A 20,578-nucleotide genomic window follows, 5' to 3' on the forward strand; every position below is an offset into this window, starting at 1 on the left:
CTCATAAAGACAGACGATAGCTGTGCTGGTCGCATGTGTGAGTTTAGATGTAAGTAATTACATGGCTATCCATAATGCTCAGGAGGTCTGAGGAAGAGCTTTGGCTCGAAACGTTACCATTTAAGAGTAAAGATAATATCTGGGAGCAGGGAATGGTGTGCGGACTCTTTATTTTTCAACTATCACTGTTTTTGACCCGGCACCCACACTGCCCTTTAGGTTATAGATGTGCATGCATTTTGTTTATTTTGGTTTGGTGGTTTTTCAGCCTCTATTTTCAGCCATAGACATTGAGGACATTGTTGACAAACTAACAAAAAGCAATATAATGCCTATTACTTTAGACCTACATATCATGACTGCAGACAAAGTACATGCATGAGCAATCATGAATCCACAGCCTTGTAGTACAGATAACATTACATTAAACAACATGTATAAGGCCATTTTACTAGTCCCTTGACACTGCTGGACTGGACCAGACGAGAAATATAACATAGACATATAAAACATCTCAAATCCTCCCACAGGCTATTAAAATGAACAATATAGATTTGGTTCAACAAGTATACATTACCAGGGCCTACTTTCCAAGATTTATTATTTGGCATTATATGCTTTATTCCAGATGCATACAGTGAGAGGGACTTTTTTTTGACATGCAGTAATGAGCCTGATTCGAACCAGGGTCTTAGCTTAAGTTGACGATTAATTGTCACACTAATAATTGTGATTAACGATTTAAGTGTGTTTTTTGGAACATTGGAATGTTACAATTTGTATTTCTGTTTGCCTTTTTGGCTTCGTAATCACAAATTGCACAAAAAATGTATATTTACAAAGACACTGACGCATTTAATTAATAATAAGAAAATCTTTCCAAAAGATTTACAAAATAGTGGAAATAGTTGATCTACAAGCTTACAATATGCGTTGTTAATTTTTTTTTATATACAGTATATATATATATATATATATATATATATATATACGGACATTTTTCAACATTGAAACGATTGACGATTATGCAAAAAAAATATTGCGATTATCTCAAATAATTGTGATGAGCCTAGCTAGCTGTGCTAAGGACTGTAGCCTTGTGGAATGTGATTTTACTCTGTGATCCACTGCGAGGCGCCCAACACCAACACGGCCTTCTTTCCAAGTACGTTGAAGAAGCAACACGGCTTCAGTTCAAGTCCACAGGCAGCATTGTTGGAGTTGCATTGAAGAAGGCAGCCGTGTGTGCGGTGCGCTGAGGCGATTAGGTTACCATCCTCTCTCCCCAGGATATGGCTGATCGTAGCGGGGGGGAGCGCGCCTCGGACATCCTGCCTGTCTGTTGGTCTGTCTGGGCATATTGATGATCTGTTTTACACCGATCAATACCTCAAAGGGGGGACAGTTGTGTGTTGAAGTCAGTGGTACGAGTGAGGAGGCCGTGTGTGTGTTTGTGTGTGTATGTGGGTTGCACCATGGTACGGTGCGTTTTTTTAATGTTGTCTGTAGTTCTCAGGCTCCAGCTAAATTAGTTAATACTAGGAGCGTTACATAGAGCTCTTAATACGGGTCCAAAATAGTGAACGAGTTTCGAGACTCGACCGGTTCCGAGATTTCTTTTCAAATGACAGGCCCGGACCCGAATGTACCATGTCAAATTGCTTCCGACATCAAAGTGGACCCGACATTCCTATTTAAAAGACGAACCAGTGAGAGTGAGGTTCGTTCCAAGATCCAATTTGTTCCGAGATAGACGTCGCACGCACGCACGCACGCACGCACGCACGCACGCACGCACGCACGCACGCACGCACGCATGCACGCACGCACACACGCACACGCACACGCACACGCACACACAGTATTCCAGTAGTGTACACTAGTGACAAGGCAGTAGTTTGTTAAAAGGAACAGCCAGGGTTGTGTCCTGACGTGAGCCTTGACAGTAGCTACTCGCCCCAGGGTCTTGGGTCTGCACACACACACACACACACACACACACACACACACACACACACACACACACACACACACACACACGCACTCCCGCACATACTCAGCAGTCAGCAACATGACAGTAGTGCTTGCAGCAGCAGTTTGCTGTGCTCACTAACCCAGTTAACTGTGGTCTAAAGTCAATACGCTGCTACTTCCCCTGTATAGAGCGCAGCAGGCCTGCGTCGTTCCCATGCCTCCCCGGCCGTACCCCACACACGCTCCTCCTCGCTTCACGTCATGCCTCTCCGCTTCAGGCTCTGTAAATGAGGTCATGACCTCCGCTGGGGCGGGCCACGCTCCCGTCCTTCAGCGGTTCACTCGTGTTCGTGGCCCGGCTCAAAGTGTCCAACCATTAGCATCGGTTCCGGTGACTTTAGAGGGGCTGTTTTGCTCTAAAAATGATGTGAACTTGAACATTTGGAATCGATTTTCTTTTGCACGAGACATTTGTCACAGTGGATGGGCCGAAACTGGAGTCTATGTGCATTTTGGTCTTCAGTTTCTCCATCATGGTATATTACAGGTTAACATGGTGTTCCACAAGAAAATGCCCACAAGAAAACTACTTTACTGACTTTTTATATAGATTATTTGAGGTTCAGTGGTTTCTGATCACGCTACGCCTCCGTACGGCAATGCTGCAACGATATTTGCTCCAGTTGCGTTTGAGCATTTGTCAGGAATACTCTATTCAGTACGTTGGCAGTAACTGTTTCTATGATTGTGTACATGTGCTTCATACAAATTCACCACCATGACAAAATGCTTTTCTACTCCGTGTGAGTTTGTTAATAATAATCTAGGGTTGTCCTCCTGGTAAATGTTTATTTTTATGTAGTTTTTGCTCCTGAGCCCAGTAATTGTTAAGTAGTATCACTTTTGATTACCAGATCACTAGATCAATAATAACATCTGTCAAGGCTATTCTGCAACGCTACTGTCTGCATGTCTCGTTATTTCACGTGCAAGGCGTCCAACACAGCGTGGCTGATCGTCAACGCTGCAAAATTATCGGATTAAGTCACGGTCATGCCATTAATCAAACGTCATCCCCTGATGTTTTAATTGAAACATGTGAGACAGTTTTCATAGTTTTTGTTTAGAGTAGCCTATGAGGATGAATGCATTAGAAGTACCAGAGAGTAAGGAGGCAGACACAGAGGGGGGTCCCACAGAGACCGAGAGAGACACAGAACTAAATAAATGCTTTATATGTAAATGTCTACAATGGAGCCATAAAATGTGTCATAGATAATTTTACTTGCACGAGTTGGCTTTGTCCGAGGCTTACAGGTCTTTAAATGAATACCTTTTGAAACGTCTATGGAAAAATGAATGTGGAATTCTCTTCCGGGCCGCTCGTCGTCATGAAAGGGGGCGGGTCTGCGACGCTCTATAACTCATACCCTCCCAACTGTAGCCTTGAGCTGTTATAGTAGTGCTACTTTCTTATTGTCTCCACCAGGCCGAAGGCATGGGGAGAGAGTATGTTTGTCTCCACCAGGCCGAAGGCATGGGAGAGAGTATGTTTGTCTCCACCAGGCCGAAGGCATGGGGAGAGAGTATGTTTTGTTTGTCTCCACCAGGCCGAAGGCATGGGGAGAGAGTATGTTTGTCTCCACCAGCCGAAGGCATGGGGAGAGAGTATGTTTGTCTCCACCAGGCCGAAGGCATGGGGAGAGAGTAATGTTTGTCTCCACCAGGCCGAAGGCATGGGGAGAGAGTATGTTTTGTTTGTCTCCACCAGGCCGAAGGCATGGGGAGAGAGTATGTTTGTCTCCACTCTCCACCAGCCGAAGGCATGGGGAGAGAGTATGTTTTATTGTCTCCACCAGGCCGAAGGCATGGGGAGAGAGTATGTTTGTCTCCCACCAGGCCGAAGGCATGGGGGAGAGAGTAATGTTTTATTGTCTCCACCAGGCCGAAGGCATGGGGAGCGAGTATGTTTGTCTCCACCAGGCCGAAGGCATGGGGAGAGAGTATGTTTGTCTCCACCAGGCCGAAGGCATGGGGAGAGAGTATGTTTGTCTCCACCAGGCCGAAGGCATGGGGAGCGAGTATGTTGTGTCTCCACCAGGCCGAAGGCATGGGAGAGAGGTATGTTTGTCTCCAGCAGGCCGAAGGCATGGGGAGCGAGTATGTTTGTCTCCACCAGGCCGAAGGCATGGGGAGAGAGTATGTTTGTCTCCACCAGGCCGAAGGCATGGGGAGAGAGTATGTTTGTCTCCACTCTCCACCAGGCCGAAGGCATGGGGAGAGAGTATGTTTTTATTGTCTCCACCAGGCCGAAGGCATGGGGAGAGAGTATGTTTGTCTCCACCAGGCCGAAGGCATGGGGAGAGAGTATGTTTTATTGTCTCCACTAGGCCGAAGGCATGGGGGAGAGAGTATGTTTGTCTCCACCAGGCCGAAGGCATGGGAGCGAGTATGTTTGTCTCCACCAGGCCGAAGGCATGGGGAGAGAGTATGTTTGTCTCCAGCAGGCCGAAGGCATGGGGAGCGAGTATGTTTGTCTCCACCAGGCCGAAGGCATGGGGAGAGAGTATGTTTGGTCTCCACCAGGCCGAAGGCATGGGGGAGAGAGTATGTTTGTCTCCACCCAGGCCGAAGGCATGGGGAGCGAGTATGTTTTGCACTCCGTCCGTGTGTGAGTTTGTGAGTCCGTCCGTCTATTACCAGCTAATCTCCGGCACCGTTAACCCGGTCGGTGCCACATTTTGATGAACCTCTGCCCCAAATTTTCCAGAAACGGCCTGTTATAGCGCCACCAGGAGGCCGACTTTTGAAAAAAATGCCTCAAATCAATCCAATTGCTATCCAAGGCGTAAGAAGAAATGGCACCTTTTTCACATTGCCTATTATAGCGCCACCAGGAGGCCACAACCTGACCTGCCCTTGCTAGCTCTGTGAGCCACTTGGTTCCCACACATTCTGTGTTCAGTCAGGGCTTCCGTCTGTTGTTTTAAAAGGCCTACTGATTGATACGGCAACAGCTCCCATACCATTTGACTTACCTCTCTCTCTCTCTCCCCCTCTCTCTCTCTCTCTCTCTCTCTCTCTCCCCCCCCCCCCCCCTCTCTCTCTCTCTCTCTCCCGCTCTCTCCCCCCCCCCCTCTCTCTCTCTCTCTCTCTCTCTCTCTCTCTCTCTCTCTCTCTCTCTCTCTCTCTCCCTCTCTCCCCCCCCTCCCCCCCCCCTCTACCCCCCCCCCCCCTCTCTCTCTCTCTCTCTCTCTCTCTCTCCCTCTCCCCCTCCAATCAGTCTTGTTCATATGAGCATCCACTGCCTCACAACTCTGTCTGGGAGCAACAGCACATGCACACAGGCTCACCTGCTGCTTTTTAAGAACATGTGCACGGCTGCACGCACAGTCGCACACATACATGTACAGTACACGCTTGCTGCTTGTTATCAGTCACTTGCACACAAGCATGCCTACTGCCTGTTAAAGACATAGGGAAGTGAAAAATATGTTTTTCACACTTTTAGAGCATATCCGTGGTCATCATATGGGCATAGTGGCATATAAAAATCTATGCCAAAACGATGGGAAAATGTCCATTTTGGTGTATTTTTATTCATTTTTTTGTTCATACAAATCCACTTTTAATTACTTCCTTTGAAGGCATTCTTCCAAATACATCTGGTTTTGATTACAGAACTACTCGGTTTTAAATTTCATTCAAGATGACATACAGACAGTGTATTACTTGTTTTAAACTTAATCAGCACGCTAGAATATGTATCTGCAAACGTTATAGGTTAGAAATAAGCCACTGGTCTATGCGTCTGTAGCGGCGCTACGTCCCATAGCCTGAAGGCATGCAACGCTCTGATTGGTACTTTAAGTATATTTTGATGCAGCTACTTCTGTACTTTTACTCAAGTACATTTTGAATTCCGGACTTTAGAGTATTTCTGCATGGCAGTGTAAAACAGTGTTCTGGCAGTCATGAGAGTGCATCTTCTTTGTGTTGTCACCCAATTTATTGTTTTCACTTTTCACATAAACATAGGCTGCTGTAGCTCTATACTCTGTATTCTATAAATACCCCCCCCCCCCTCTCTCTCTCTCTCTCTCTCTCTCTCTCTCTCTCTCTCTCTCTCTCTCTCTCTCTCTCTCTCTCTCATATGAATGAGCTCAGTGATTGGATTAGAAAAGCCAACAGTGTGATTTCCACAGGGAGTAGTAGTGAAGTCATGGGTTCACTTCAGTTCTGTTGACTATAATGAATTAGTCCCTCTGAGCCCTCAACAAATCAACACCTGCCTTGGCCAGCATCAACTGTGTGCGTGTGTGCGTGCGTGTCTGTCCTCAAGTATACCGGTAGCGGAACTTGAGAAAACCACCTTGTGAAGAACATTTTCCTTGACCACACAAGCCAAATGTTGTGTTCAAGGTTAAGAAAGACTTTAAGGTTAGGTTACAAATACGAAACGATGGAGTTCAGCGTTAAAATGGCGGAAATGTCGGTTATAACGGTAACAGTGCTGTCCTCACGAGTAGTACAGTAATGTTTGTGTGTGTGCGGTGCGCTCGCGCAATCGCGCATGTGCATTTGTGTGTGAGATATATATATTAATAATAAATAGAACCGTGCTGTAGGTCAGTATTATTCCCACTGCAATTCCATGTTTTTAAATTGCATGTGTGAGATGTTGCATCTCCTGCCCTCGTGAGAAGGTTGCATTTTCAACGAGTCACTGTTCATGCACTCCATCAAGCTATCGCCTCCCGCTCTGCTCCCATAGTCTGAATGGCATTCTGTGCCCAGTTTACTTTTGAGAAGCTTCTTTTTACTGAGATCAGATTCTAAAAATGTCTTCTACATCCTGACAGTTTTATGAAAAAGCTACGTTTCTATGTCAGTCGTTCTTCGATTTTTCAAAAAATAGCAGACCTACGAGCTCGTAGCGCGCCACCGAGCTTGTAGATCTGCTATTTTTCAATAGCTAAAGCGTAACATAATGCTAACACCAAAAGGGGTTCCTGTCCAAAATGGGTTAATTGAAGTGGAGAGAATCACATACGAGCTCTATGCAGTTTTGGCCATTATTACAACACGTGACGCGTTGTAAGCTTGCAGATCAACTATTTCTGCTATTTTGGAGAAAAGAAAATTGGAAAATTATTAAATGTGTCACAGTGATTTCTTTCAGTTTTTTTGTCATATCGACACGTTCTAACGTAACAACGTTCCTATGTTCAATGCAATTATTTGTGTGAAAATGCTTCTCACAATTATTTGTGTGAAAATGAAGCATTAACTTAACCCATTCTGAACGGGAACCCATTTTGGTGTTAGCATCATGTTATGCTTTAGCTATTGAAAAATAGCAGATCTACAAGCTCATAGCGCGCCACTCGGTGGCGCGCTATGAGCTTGTAGATCTGCTATTTTTGAAAAATCTCAGGTCAGAATGGGTTAAATGTATATAAGCAGCACTGGGGGGGTGCAGTAGTCCACCTGTTAAAGTTGGTTTGTGTGTGCGTAGCCCCCTCTGTTAGCCCTGAGACCTTCATGTGTCTACATGAAACTGTTCTGTTATGCCCACAGCATAATACAAATTAAGCCAAACTTCTCCCCTTTTTTTTAAGCCTTGGGCATGGCTTCCTGGTGTGAACAAAGATTGGCAAGGTTGAGAGACCATATTCTACTCGTTTTATGCCCTGCTCTGGCTTGAAGGTTCCACCTACCCTGTTCACACCGGCAGAAGGAAAGCTGTACAAATAAAGCACACAAAGATATTTTTGAAGCAGCTTTTTATCCCACTGTAAGTGGGCGTGTCCACGGTGCCTGCCACTCAACTCGCAGCCGGAGTGGTCTTGAGACGAGACAGACAAATAGTCGGTCAGTCTGAACAGCCGCGCATTTTGAAGTCTAAAATGTAAATTGTCTGTAGAGGAGAAATAAGGGGTATAAGTTTCGTCATACTATTGGGCCGATTGTCATTAGGCCGACAACCTACCTCTAACCCTAACCGTTACCTAACCCTAAATGCAAGCACGGGAGCAGCATATGTTCTGTCTAATCTGGTGTCTTTAATCTGCGTGTGCATCCCAAAATAAGTCTATATTACTATTACATAACCTATTTATGGATAAATAAATAATATAATGTTGGTAAACATGCTGCTAAATAACTGAACGTGCAGTCTGGAGCCCGAGGGTCTTTGGCCCTCGTCTACACACCACTGTTGACTTTTGATTGTTTAGACCCCGTCACTGATGGAGTGGGGACTTGATCACCGATCTCCACTGTTTGTTTACATCAGCCTCATGCTTTAACGTGCTTTGATATTATTTGCTTTGACTATGAGATTCACAGACACATTTGTGTGTGTGTGTGTGTGTGTGTGTGTGTGTGTGTGCGTGTGTGCATGTCCAACATTGTACTTTGTTGGCAGATTGTGGAAAATAATAAAACGATATGAATCATTACATTGAGTGTCTTACCAATCACACAACGATGTTTGGCTACCGGAGATGTGTGTCTAGTTAGATCATCTTGGAGGTGCAATAACTCTGTTGGACCGTTGGTGAGGGACTGCCGAAGGCCCTAGCACTGCACTGGCACAATTGTGTTCTTATATATAGACCTGCCGGAACCGTAAATTTAAAGTTCTGCTTTGTTTGGAGTATGCTGCAGCCAGTAGTCTTCTAAATCTAAGCCCTCATATGAAGCTGTTTTAGGGCGGCAGTGGCTCAGGGGTAGAGTGGCCGGTAGAACGGGCGGATGGGAAAACCGTGAGGCTCCCAGTTCGATCCCGGGCTCCCCCAGAGTTAGTGTGGAAGACGGTGTCCCTGGGGCGCGACTCCGAACCTCTGATTGCTCTCGATGTGCAGGTTGCTTCCTTGCATGGTTTCCTCCGCCATCGGTGTGTGAATGGGTGAATAATTATATATAAAATGGGTGATATGTTCAAAAAGGCATATCGTGGAGACATTGTATCCTCTCGACGATACATATCACCATATCAGACGGACACCCCTAAGGGCCTATTCATACTCCTATTTTAGAGCAGAATAAAAGTCGGTTCGGCTCTGTAGAGCCTACAATGTGACGTCATTTGAGGTTCGGGGGGGGGCGGGTACCGTCCTAAAGTCGGCTCTTCGGTGCTACTTAAATTTCCTGACGAGCCGAAATCATTTCGGCACTACAGCGCCGAAACAGCGGTAAAATAGGAGTATGAATCGGCCCTTAGCTGTTTGATAATTGTGACACCGCCATATGTGTCTCTACTCTCTACATGAAGCTGTTCTGTTAGTCTGTGTCTACATCTGACACCTAGAAGCCTGTTCATGTGTTGGCAGCCGGCCATTGATCATGGGACACTATTTTAAGTGTCCAGTTGTCCAGTGTGTGTGTGTGTGTGTGTGTGTGTGTGTCCAAGTAAGTCTGTCCACTTCAGGCATACAATGTGGCATCTCTGGACTGAAGGTGTTGACTTGATGGGGAATGTTCAGCGGGCTGCCTCGGTTCAAATGCCATGCGAAGTGTGATTTATACGCTGTTGAAACACACCGTACACGCCACACAGCCACGTTAATCTTTATGAATCCGCGTTATTCAATACCGTTGACATTCCAGGAATTCCGTGGAAGCTCATGTGTTTCATGACCTCAACTGTTTTGCCTCATGCATAAAAGCCTAGCCTGCTGTTTATTTGTCCGCTAATCTTTTAAGCCACCAATTACATGCATGAGGTTGATATTGAGTGTGTGCATGCATGTGCACTTCTATCTCTTTTGCATGTCTGTGTGTGTGCGTGTGCGCGCGCGCGCGCGTGTGTGTGTGTGTGTGTGTGTGTGTGACGTGTGTGTGTGTGTGTGTGTGTGTGTGCGTGCGTGCACTGCCGTGCTGCTATGAATTTATGCATGTGCATCTACTGATCATGTATCCGCATTAACTTTTAAGTGAATCAATGCCATTGCCAATTAGACATGTTGAATTCCATTTCCTACTGGCACACACCTGCTTTCACCAAACACACACCGACACAGCAAGCAGGCACTTTCAGCCTGCCATCCCTATTCCCTGGAATCTTCAAGAATGTCTTCAAGGGCACGGTGGCACAGTTGGTAGTGCTGTCGCCTCACAGCTAGAAGGTCCTGGGTTCGATTCCCGCTCGGGACGCTGTGGGTGCTGGCGGCGTGTTTCCTCCTCCGCGTCATCAGTGCCCATACCTGAAGGCGGGGTTGGCGAAAGGGCCTTTCTGTGTGGAGTTTGCATGTTCTCCCCGTGTCCCCTAGGGTAGGAACCCTCACAAAAACATGCAGTAATCCTGGTCACTAAACTGCCTCCCCCTGGCCAGCCGGGGCGCCTGATGGAGGGGAAAGGAACTGGTTCCTTCCACGCGCTACGTCCAACCAGGGAAACTCCCCCCTGTCAGGTGTAAAGGAGCAACTTGGACACTCAGGCATGAAGGAAGCATGAGTTCAAGTCCGTTGCTCTCCCCTTGTCCCCCATATATGGGGACTAGGTTGGTGGAGGGTGTGTAGAGCCCAGGATCACATTAGATGATTGACACAGGGGTGAAAAATGGGTTACAAAATCGTGGGATAAAAAAAAAATATATAAAACAAAAAAAGAATGTCTTCAAGAAAGTGATGGGTGTGAAACATCACATATTGACACAAATTAAAGACGGCTAAACAAAATCATATATGACTCACAGAGGAACTCTAACCTTAACACAAAATAAGCCACAACAACAAAAGTTTAAATGAGGGCTTAAGTGGTTAACCCTAAACCTGGAACGCATCTGTGCCACTTTATCTTTTAACCACTTTTTAACCATTATTTTATACTACGAGCTGCTATTATTGAAATATCATAAACGCGTGAACCCTGGAACAAAATATTTTCAGGTACAGGTCCGGCGGCCAAATTATTAGTATTTGGAGTCCCTGACATAAGCATAGTTTTTTCAGAAAACTGTAATGATTTAGAAGACATTTAGTAGAATGTGGTCTCAGTTCCTAATGTGATGTTCTTGTCTCTCCTCCAGGACCTCCACACCATCTACTGTCACCTCTACCACATGGACGTCCTGTCCCACCTCCGGGAACACCAGCTACGGTCAGAATATATACCTTTCACTTTTCTTTTGATGAGGAACGTCACCAAAATGGAATTGTTACCCTGCAAAAGAAGATACATTTCCTATTCCTATATGTTCTAGGGATGCTGTGATCCAATCTTCTGATCGGATATTGGCCCGATATCAGCCAAAAAAACGTAGATCGGATCGGACTGCAGCAAAATGTACCGATCTAACACTCCGATCCAATCGATCCATTCCAGTACTACGCTCATCCCGTATCCCGCAGTTCCAGCATGTAGCAGCATGTATAGGCCACGTGATCATAACAGTGTTTGCTAGTCGCAGGCAGCTGGCCAGCACGCAGCAGCAATACACGGCATAGAAATCGGATCGGTACTGATGCTGCCATATCGGTATCGAATCTTCGGTGAAATATCTAGATCGCAGCATCCCTAATAGTCCGGCAGTCAGGGTGTGACATTTGGTATAGTCTTTTTTTTAATAGGGGTTTATATGTGACCCTACCTATGACCAAGGATGCACAGTAGAATCTAGGGGCCTGGTCACGTGGTTAGGGGACGAGAGCTGTTCTTAGTAGGCCAGAATAGCAGCTCTTGAGAGTAGGATTCCAGTAGCGATGTAAAGTAGTCTCACTACTGTCACATTTAGAGAGCATGTTATTTAAACAGATGCTGGGTTCATTGTTTAGCTGGTATCATATAGATCTATCTTGGGGCATTACACCGTCTCTGTGCATTAATTCTATTGTATGTGATTTAATACCTAGCTTGTAAGTCGCTCTTGATAAATGCGTCTGTTATAAAAGCCTAAATTCGTATCTTCGCTCTGAGGGTTTGCACACCTCAAAGGTTACGATTAGAGGATGTTTACTAGTTGTGGGTGAAGTCCAACAAAACGTCTAGTCCAAGTAATGAACTTGGACTTCATGCAGACGCAGTAGTAACGAGGCCTACATCTGCATTGCATGTTTCCTTCCCCCCCATATCAATCCAGGTATTTTATGAACCCTGGTGCACCTCTGATGGCTGACAGAGTCACATTAACAGTGACAGTTACTGATGGGAGTGAGTCTATCCCGGTGTGAGAACTAGCCGTGCTCTGACAAACATCACAGTGTGTGTGTGTGTGTGTGATGATGATGGCCCATGAGAGCTCTAGAGAGGTTTCCTGTGATGTGTGAAAGTGTTTTTCCCCCCTCTTCTCTCTCTTTGTTTGACTTCTCCTTGCCGTCTCGTTCTTTCAGGTCGATGTGCACGTCGGCGAGGTACGAGAGACATGAGGCTAACCACGTCCTGTTCTAGTAAGTACATGCTCTCTCCCTCTCTCTCTCACACACACACACACACACACACAAACACACACACACACACACACACTTACTTATTTGGTGCATTTATAGATAGATATCTTTTACATTTATTATTGTCTCCACCAGGCCGAAGGCATGGGGAGAGAATATGTTTTGTTATGATTATTATAATAATGTTTCTCACTGTAGGGAATAACTGTGAACCAGCCCAATTCCCTACAGTTTGCTTTAGCTTTTCACTTTGTCAACAGTTGACGCTGCTAGCCGAGCCTGCAACTTAATGTGAATGTTGACAATGCTAATGGAAAATGTTTCCTGTTCGCCGAATGGCTGGTGTGGAATACAAATCAAATTATGGCGCTTCAGACTTTCAGAGTCTCAGCCACTGAATCTGAACCTGAATCTTTAACCGGCTTATGGCCAGTGCCGTAATTGATGTAATGAATCATTAATAGAGGAATATTGTGGTATGTATTAAACCGCCACCTGACATTATGGTCACAGCAACTCATGGTCCAGTCCACCAGATGAGAACCACACCGTTCTCTATTTCACCTTAGCATTTGGTCACTGGTCCATTACTGAGGCTGTAGCGATTTCTTTTGTGTTCTAATAAAGTTTCCCATATCTTTGATTTGTCCTTTTCAATGTCACATACCTGCCGTCTGAATGTACAACCCACAATATACTATAATATACTCGATCAGAGATTCAAATGTGCTAGCATTGTAAATCTCAAGTTAAAGGGGTCGCACGGTATATACGTCGCATCCCTTGAGGTTTTCAATACCCATATATATTTGTTGTGTTTCGTTTTTGTATTTGTGGAAAATTATCTAAACGGCATCTTGCAAGACCAATTACTCATCTGGAGAATTCACTAGGTAGTTGAAAATGTCAGGATATGCCACTCCTCCATTTAGCTGGGTTACTTTCCCAACTATTCAGTCAAGTTAATTATAGTTTATAGCCTACAACAAGTTGACACCGGTAAAACACCATCGGAGCTCTGCGGTAGGTAGAGCATGACATACATGTCGTAAAGGCAGTAACGTCCCTTAAAAGCGACAGGTTCTCTGTCTGCCGTCTCCCCTCTGCTCCGTTAACATTATGGGTAACTCATTCAAGTGGTAAATTAATGTGAAATATGCCGCCTCACAGCTAGAAGGTCCTGGGTTCGATTCCCGCTCGGGGCGCTGTGGGTGCTGCCGGCGTGTTTCCTCCTCCGCGTCATCAGTGCCCATACCCGAAGGCGGGGTTGGCGAAAGGACCTTTCTGTGTGGAGTTTGCATGTTCTCCCCGTGTCCCCTAGGGTAGGTACCCTCACAAAAAAACATGCAGTAATCCTGGTCTCTAAACTGCCTCCCCCTGGCCAGCCGGGACGCCTGATGGAGGGGAAAGGAACCGGTTGGAATAACGTGTTCCTTCCACGCGCTACGTCCAACCAGGGAAACTCCCCCCTGTCAGGTGTAAAGGAGCAACTTGGACACTCAAGCATGAAGGAAGCATGAGTTAAGTCCGTTGCTCTCCCTAGGTTGGCGGAGGGTGTGTAGACTCCAGGGTCACATCACAGGATGATTGACACAGGGGTGAAAAATGGGTTACAAAATCGTGGGACAAAAAATATAAATAAAAAAAAAGAAATATACATCCTCTATTGAGAAAACAACAATATATGTTGACCAAGACACTTCATACATTTGGAAACATATTTTTATTCAAATCATTTCAATTATTCAGTTCATTTCGGATTATTTTAAAAGTAGGCTAACTATACAGTTGAATTTCAATGGACTTCTATGGGCTGGCCTGCAGTACACCGTTCTAACGGACCAAAAGTGTTGCCGCTGTATCATTTGGGGCGTGACATGTGTAGTCCCCGTGTGTCTCTATTTGTAGTCCCCACTCCCATGTGTCTATTTGTAGTCCCTGTGTGTCTCTATTTGTAGTCCCTGTGTGTCTATATGTGTAGTCCCCGTGTGTCTCTATGTGTAGTCCCCGTGTGTCTCTATGTGTAGTCCCCGTGTGTCTCTGTGTGTAGTCCCCGTGTGTCTCTGTGTAGTCCCTGTGTGTCTCTATGTGTAGTCCCCGTGTGTCTCTGTGTAGTCCCCGTGTGTCTCTGTGTAGTCCCTGTGTGTCTCTATGTGTAGTCCCCGTGTGTCTCTATGTGTAGTCCCCGTGTGTCTCTATGTGTAGTCCCCGTGTGTCTCTGTGTAGTCCCTGTGTGTCTCTATGTGTAGTCCCTGTGTGTCTCTATGTGTAGTCCCCGTGTGTCTCTATGTGTAGTCCCTGTGTGTCTCTGTGTGTAGTCCCTGTGTGTCTCTATGTGTAGTCCCCGTGTGTCTCTATGTGTAGTCCCCGTGTGTCTCTATGTGTAGTCCCGGGGTGTCTATATGTGTAGTCCCCGTGTGTCTCTATGTGTAGTCCCCGTGTGTCTCTATGTGTAGTCCCCGTGTGTCTCTATGTGTAGTCCCTGTGTGTCTATATGTGTAGTCCCCGTGTGTCTCTGTGTAGTCCCGGGGTGTCTATATGTGTAGTCCCCGTGTGTCTCTGTGTAGTCCCCGTGTGTCTCTATGTGTAGTCCCCGTGTGTCTATATGTGTAGTCCCGGGGTGTCTATATGTGTAGTCCCGGGGTGTCTATATGTGTAGTCCCCGTGTGTCTATGTGTAGTCCCCGTGTGTCTCTATGTGTAGTCCCTGTGTGTCTCTATGTGTAGTCCCTGTGTGTGTCTATATGTAGTCCCCGTGTGTCTCTATTTGTAGTCCCTGTGTGTCTCTATTTGTAGTCCGTGTGTCTCTATGTGTAGTTCCCGTGTGTCTCTATTTGTAGTCCCCGGGTGTCTATATGTGTAGTCCCTGTGTGTCTATATGTGTAGTCCCTGTGTGTCTATATGTGTAGTCCCCGTCTGTCTATGTGTAGGGGTTCAATGCCTTGTCCAATGGCACTTTTCTTTTTGTAATTTATCATTTTTATTGTTTTATTTTTAAACATTTTGAACCATACAGTACGTTGTGCATAAATCAAGTGTCTTCTGTCCCAACATTGGGTCAGCCACAATTAGCACTTTTACTTTTGGTACTTTAAGTACATTTTTAATCCAATACTTTTGTACTTTTACTCAAGTACAGTAAATGTTAAATACCGTACTTAAACTTTTTTTTTAAACTTTTATATTTATATTTTTTTGTATTTTTATATTGCAGCATTGATACTTTTAATTAAGTATAACACCTTTTTCCACCACTTCTGTCAAGGAGATCAGAGAATAGAGGATGAGATGTTGATGGAGGAGATGGGTGGAGAGTGAAACGAGGCCGAGACCAGATGGATGGATGGAAGAAAAAGACGTGGGCGAGAGAGGGGTGGGGGGGGGGGGAGAGAGGTGTAGAGGGGGTGAGAGTGAGAGGGGGGGGGGCAGATAGAGAGAGGGGGAGGACAGAGACAGATGAATGGAGGGGTGGGGGTGGGGGGGGGGGTGGGGGGGGTTGAGTCCGGGCACCACCGCCTGTTGATTTATGACCACGCTCACTGGAATCACATTAGACACTCAGCACTTTAATTCAATTCAACTTTCTGTTCTTTTATTATTACCATATCTACACGATTGATTGGAATTGGCTTACAAATTTGTCTTGGTGAGCTCACGAAAACAATAGTGGGGAAAAAAGACAAAGCTATAACCGCGCACATGATGCGTTTAAACAATGTGTGAAACAATGGGCAATATCCAACTGTATATGAAACAATAAGGTAAAATAAAATCCAATACATAGAGAACGACGCAGGTGAAACACCAACGCCTGTAGGGGAAATTAGCAGCAACATCAAACGACCCACTAAATAAATACAATAATCTTGTTATTGAAGCTGCCAAGTGGCCTGCAGCACTGCTGTCTTTTTGGAATGTTTAGGAGGGTGACAGCCACGTGGTACATGCTTTTCTGGATCCTGGATGTTCTGTCCTTAAAGCTTCTGTCCTTAGTCTTTTCTTTTGTGAGGAATTTAAAGTTATATGCAGCTTTTAACCCTTTACTTTTAGCTTGAGAGTCCCAGAATAGAAATTTTATGTCTCCCCGGGACCCAAACTAGTGAAAATAGCAGATCTACAAGCTAACGACGCCTTGCGTGCAGATTGGCTATTTTTTCGCTACTCATTAAAAGCTATTTGTGGAATTTCTTTAACTAAATTTTATTTGTATTAATGAAAATCTCTAGAATTTGTTTCAAATAGCCAAATAATCAGCCCATGTGGTATCCACACCAAGAAGAAGGAAAGAATTTCAAAAGGTTATAATATTAAGCCATTTTGGGCAGGAACCCCTTTTGGTGTTCTACAAGATCTACAAGATCGGAGCTTGTAGGTCTGCTATTTTAGAAAAATCGAAGAACGACTGACATAGAAACATAGCTTTTTCAGAAAACTGTCGGGATGTAGAAGACATTTTTAGAATCTGATCTCAGGTCAAAAGGTTGTTAATCAGGTGAGAGGGGTCCTTTAGAATGGTAATGCCCTTTTTGTTATCTAGTATGTTTCTGCTACACTCCCACATTATGAACAAACAAACAAACATACCCTACAGCATCCTGAGTGTCAGCTTGGACCCTTACTGTTAATAGTGCATAGCCATGCAATCACACTCCCACTCACCTGTTGCAGCCAATTGGAATAAACTGTTGTTCTTTACAATTCACACGTGCACGCTCGCATACATCATGCACGCAGTCCCCTCAGACGCCCACACTGCCGCTAAATCGCAGATGAAAGCAATCACGGTCTCTTGTGACATTGAAGTGGGATCTAATCACCACAGCGCCACCTCACAGAGTGTCGCTTGTGCGTCCGAGCCAGCCTCAGCCTCCATAGAGACCGACACGGTCCGTCTAAAGAACATGACATGTTGAACTTTGCAGGTGCCACAAATGCACTCATTGCTTAAAATGTGCAAATGTACTCGTCCGCGCTTGCAGCTGGATACTTTTCAGCTGCAGGACAAGTTGTATTCTGTTCTGTCGCTGCCAGACAGAACTCTTGTATCTCCAGTTGTCGGATGCCTCCGACACTCTCATAGGGTATGTTTTCCATTATGCTTAGTTGACCGGAGTCCCCCAGGGGTCTATACTCGGTCCCCACCTTTTTCTTCCCTCTACAGTCTACACCAAATCCCTTTGCCAAATCTACATCTACTGTATAGCCGATCTACTCACAACGTGGCCACATTGTGAGCCTGGCAGAGACTGCCAGAGAGTAGGGATTCACAGGACTGGGGTCCACGTGGTTAAGCCCTACTTCATCATAGGACGAATATAGAAAATAGCTTGTAGATTGTATATTTTCGCTATTTTGTAAGATTGTATTCTCCCTTTTTTATGTTGTGTCTATATATAATGACATGCCTAATTGAACGTTTCCAATAGAGGCCACGTGATATGACTTATACACTCCCATCACAATATCGACTGACATTGAACGTCCATATCCAATATGTCTTGAAATCTGTCATGTAATTACGCAGTTCAACAGCGGAGCTCCATGTTTCATGTCTTTATTGAACGATTGAATGATTGCCATCGCATTGAAAATGCAATATACCGCCATTGAATTCATTAAACTGCTACTGTACTTCAGAATTCACTACCGCATTGATTAGTCTGGGGTTTACTGCCCTGTTCAATAGACTCACCTATAGATGACATCACGGTCGTCTCCTGTCACTGCGGTCCCTGGCTGTCCACTTGATTTATACCCAGTGGTGGGAAAAGTACTCACAAATGTATTGACATCGAAATGTACTTTAAGTACGACAGGTAATAGTACACATTAGGGATCTACCAATGAGACATTTTGGCCGATTAATTGCTGTTATGGCCAATATATGCCGATAACCGATATAACCGATGTCGATATGATCTCATTCTGTATTAAGAAAATATAATCATTTTTGCCATTCTGAAAAAAGATTGATATAATTTGCAGCCTTCATCATAACAAAAGGCTTTTTCAGGCTTTTATTTTATTTTTTTAACAATGATTATAAAATAGAATCTCTGCTAAAACCGATATATTATTTGACCATTATGCCGATTTTGACCGATTTCCGCATCTGACCGTCAATCATTTCTGGTTCAACGGATGTTAACATCCGCTAGCTTTCTTCACTGTGTATTACAGTGATCTGTCCCCCATTCCGTGCGATCATTGTTTTTGTCATAGCGAAGTCAAATTAAGCTCTAATCAAGCCCCAAATATAGCATTTTGAGCTCTATGCACATAAAGACCACGTGAGCGAGCGTGCGTGTGAGGATTTCGGCCGGTTTTAGGTGGACGAGACCGGCCGTTAGAAAAAATGTATCTCCCATCACTACAGTACTCATTATGCAGAATGCAAAAAAAATCTTTAGAAAATGACTGAAACGGCTGAAGTAGTCACTGTAATGTATGTTTTGTAGTAATTATCAAAATGTCCAAAGTAACACGTTTTCAAATTAATGTTGTGGTGGAGGTACAGTAAGTACAATATTGGATCAGAATATTTGGAAATAGTCAAGTAAAGTACAAATACCTCACAATTGTAGGCTACGAAAGTACGGTACGAAGGTAAATGTACTTGGTTACTTTCCACCACTGCTGTCCAGTTGATTTATACTGGCAGCAGTAGCAGCAGGCGTGGATGTGTTCTGTCCTGAACCCCTCACGTATGATTGCTTTCTGTACTGTATGGATCCTGCACTGTTGCATTTATTATGATGAAGACCAATGCGTTTAGACATGAGAAGTGCTTTCTAAAACCAGTGGTTTAGACTGATTAGCGCACACACACACACACACACACACACACACACACACACACACACACACACACACACACACACACACACACACACACACACACACACACACACACGCGCACACAGTACTTAAATATGTGAAAGAAATATTAATGTCATCTAACAGTGATGTTTCTCTTTTTCCCGTCCTCACCGTCTGTCTGTCTGTCTGTCTGTCTGTCTCTCTCATGTCTACCAGTCCAGACAGCCTGGCTACGTGTTGGTACATCCTGCTTTCTGGATCTGTCTTCGTCAAGGAGCACATGTACCTGGCAAGGTGTTGGTACGTAACACACACACACACACACACACACACACACACACACACACACACACACACACACACACACACACACACACACACACACACACACACACACACACACACACACACACACACACACACACACACACACATGCCTCTAGGACACGTGAAGATAGAGGTAGACTGAGTGCCTGGTGTCTGGTGTATAGAAAGAAGCAGTGTGATTTTCCTGACATTACAAGTCTGATTGTAGCTTATCTTGACATTTTGTGATCCTCCATCTACGTCCCTCCGTGTGTGTGTGTGTGTGTGTGTGTGTGTGTGTCTGTGTGTGTTTGATTGATTGAAATATTTATTAACAGTTTGCAGAATTACAGTACATTTCAAGCACAAACTCAATACAAAGACTGTTAACTGTGAGTGGACGACCCAATTAAGCATTACACTTGTTTACAAGAGGGTCCACCTTGTTCAATTCATCAAAACATTTAGAGACGTACAAATAGACACTTCTATATACGTAGTTAAAGAACAGAACAGGAATTCATCATAAAGGAAGCAAAAAGGGAAAAGAAACATATACAGTGAGGGGAAAAGGGGGGGGGGGGGCGGTGGGGGGGGATTCAGATTTTACGGGGGCCAGTTTCGAATTGCATGTCTGTACTCTGTTTGTGTCTCTGTGTCACTCTGTACATGTATGTACTATGCAAGTGTGTGTGCGTGCGTGTGCATACGCGTGCGTGCGTGAAACCTGATAAGAAAGCTTCAAGGGAGATATACTGTAAAGAGACAGAAGTCTCCTGTGATCAACAAGAGTGCAGCACGCACACACACACACACACGCACACGCATGCAGGCAGGCAGGCAGACAGACAGACAGACAGACAGACAGGCAGACGGACACGTTCACACTTCCATATTATCACCGTGGCACATTGCTGATTGGAGACGTGTGTACTGTATGTGCGAGATTGCTGCTGTACAGTCTCATGTGATGGCCCATGCATCCTACAGCCAATGACATGTTTGTGCGTGTGTATGCGAGAGAACATGCATGCCTACACAATATTTATGTTTGCACATGTGTTGATTGAGTGCAGATGTCTCACAGCA

General features: G+C 44.9%; 1 protein-coding gene across 1 annotated transcript in view; it reads left to right on the forward strand.

The window, feature by feature from the left end:
* The window catches only part of LOC310855471 (rap guanine nucleotide exchange factor 6-like), a 210,267-nt gene that overhangs the window by 23,692 nt on the left and 165,997 nt on the right, over window positions 1-20,578 (forward strand). The window contains 3 exon segments of the mRNA XM_083760492.1: window positions 11,009-11,079; window positions 12,309-12,365; window positions 19,400-19,483. Of these exon segments, the coding sequence (XP_083616618.1) occupies window positions 11,009-11,079; window positions 12,309-12,365; window positions 19,400-19,483 (212 nt within the window).

Source organism: Protomyctophum parallelum, assembly GCF_964188405.1.
Source record: "Protomyctophum parallelum genome assembly, chromosome: 1".
In the NCBI taxonomy this organism is placed as follows: Eukaryota; Metazoa; Chordata; class Actinopteri; order Myctophiformes; family Myctophidae; genus Protomyctophum; species Protomyctophum parallelum.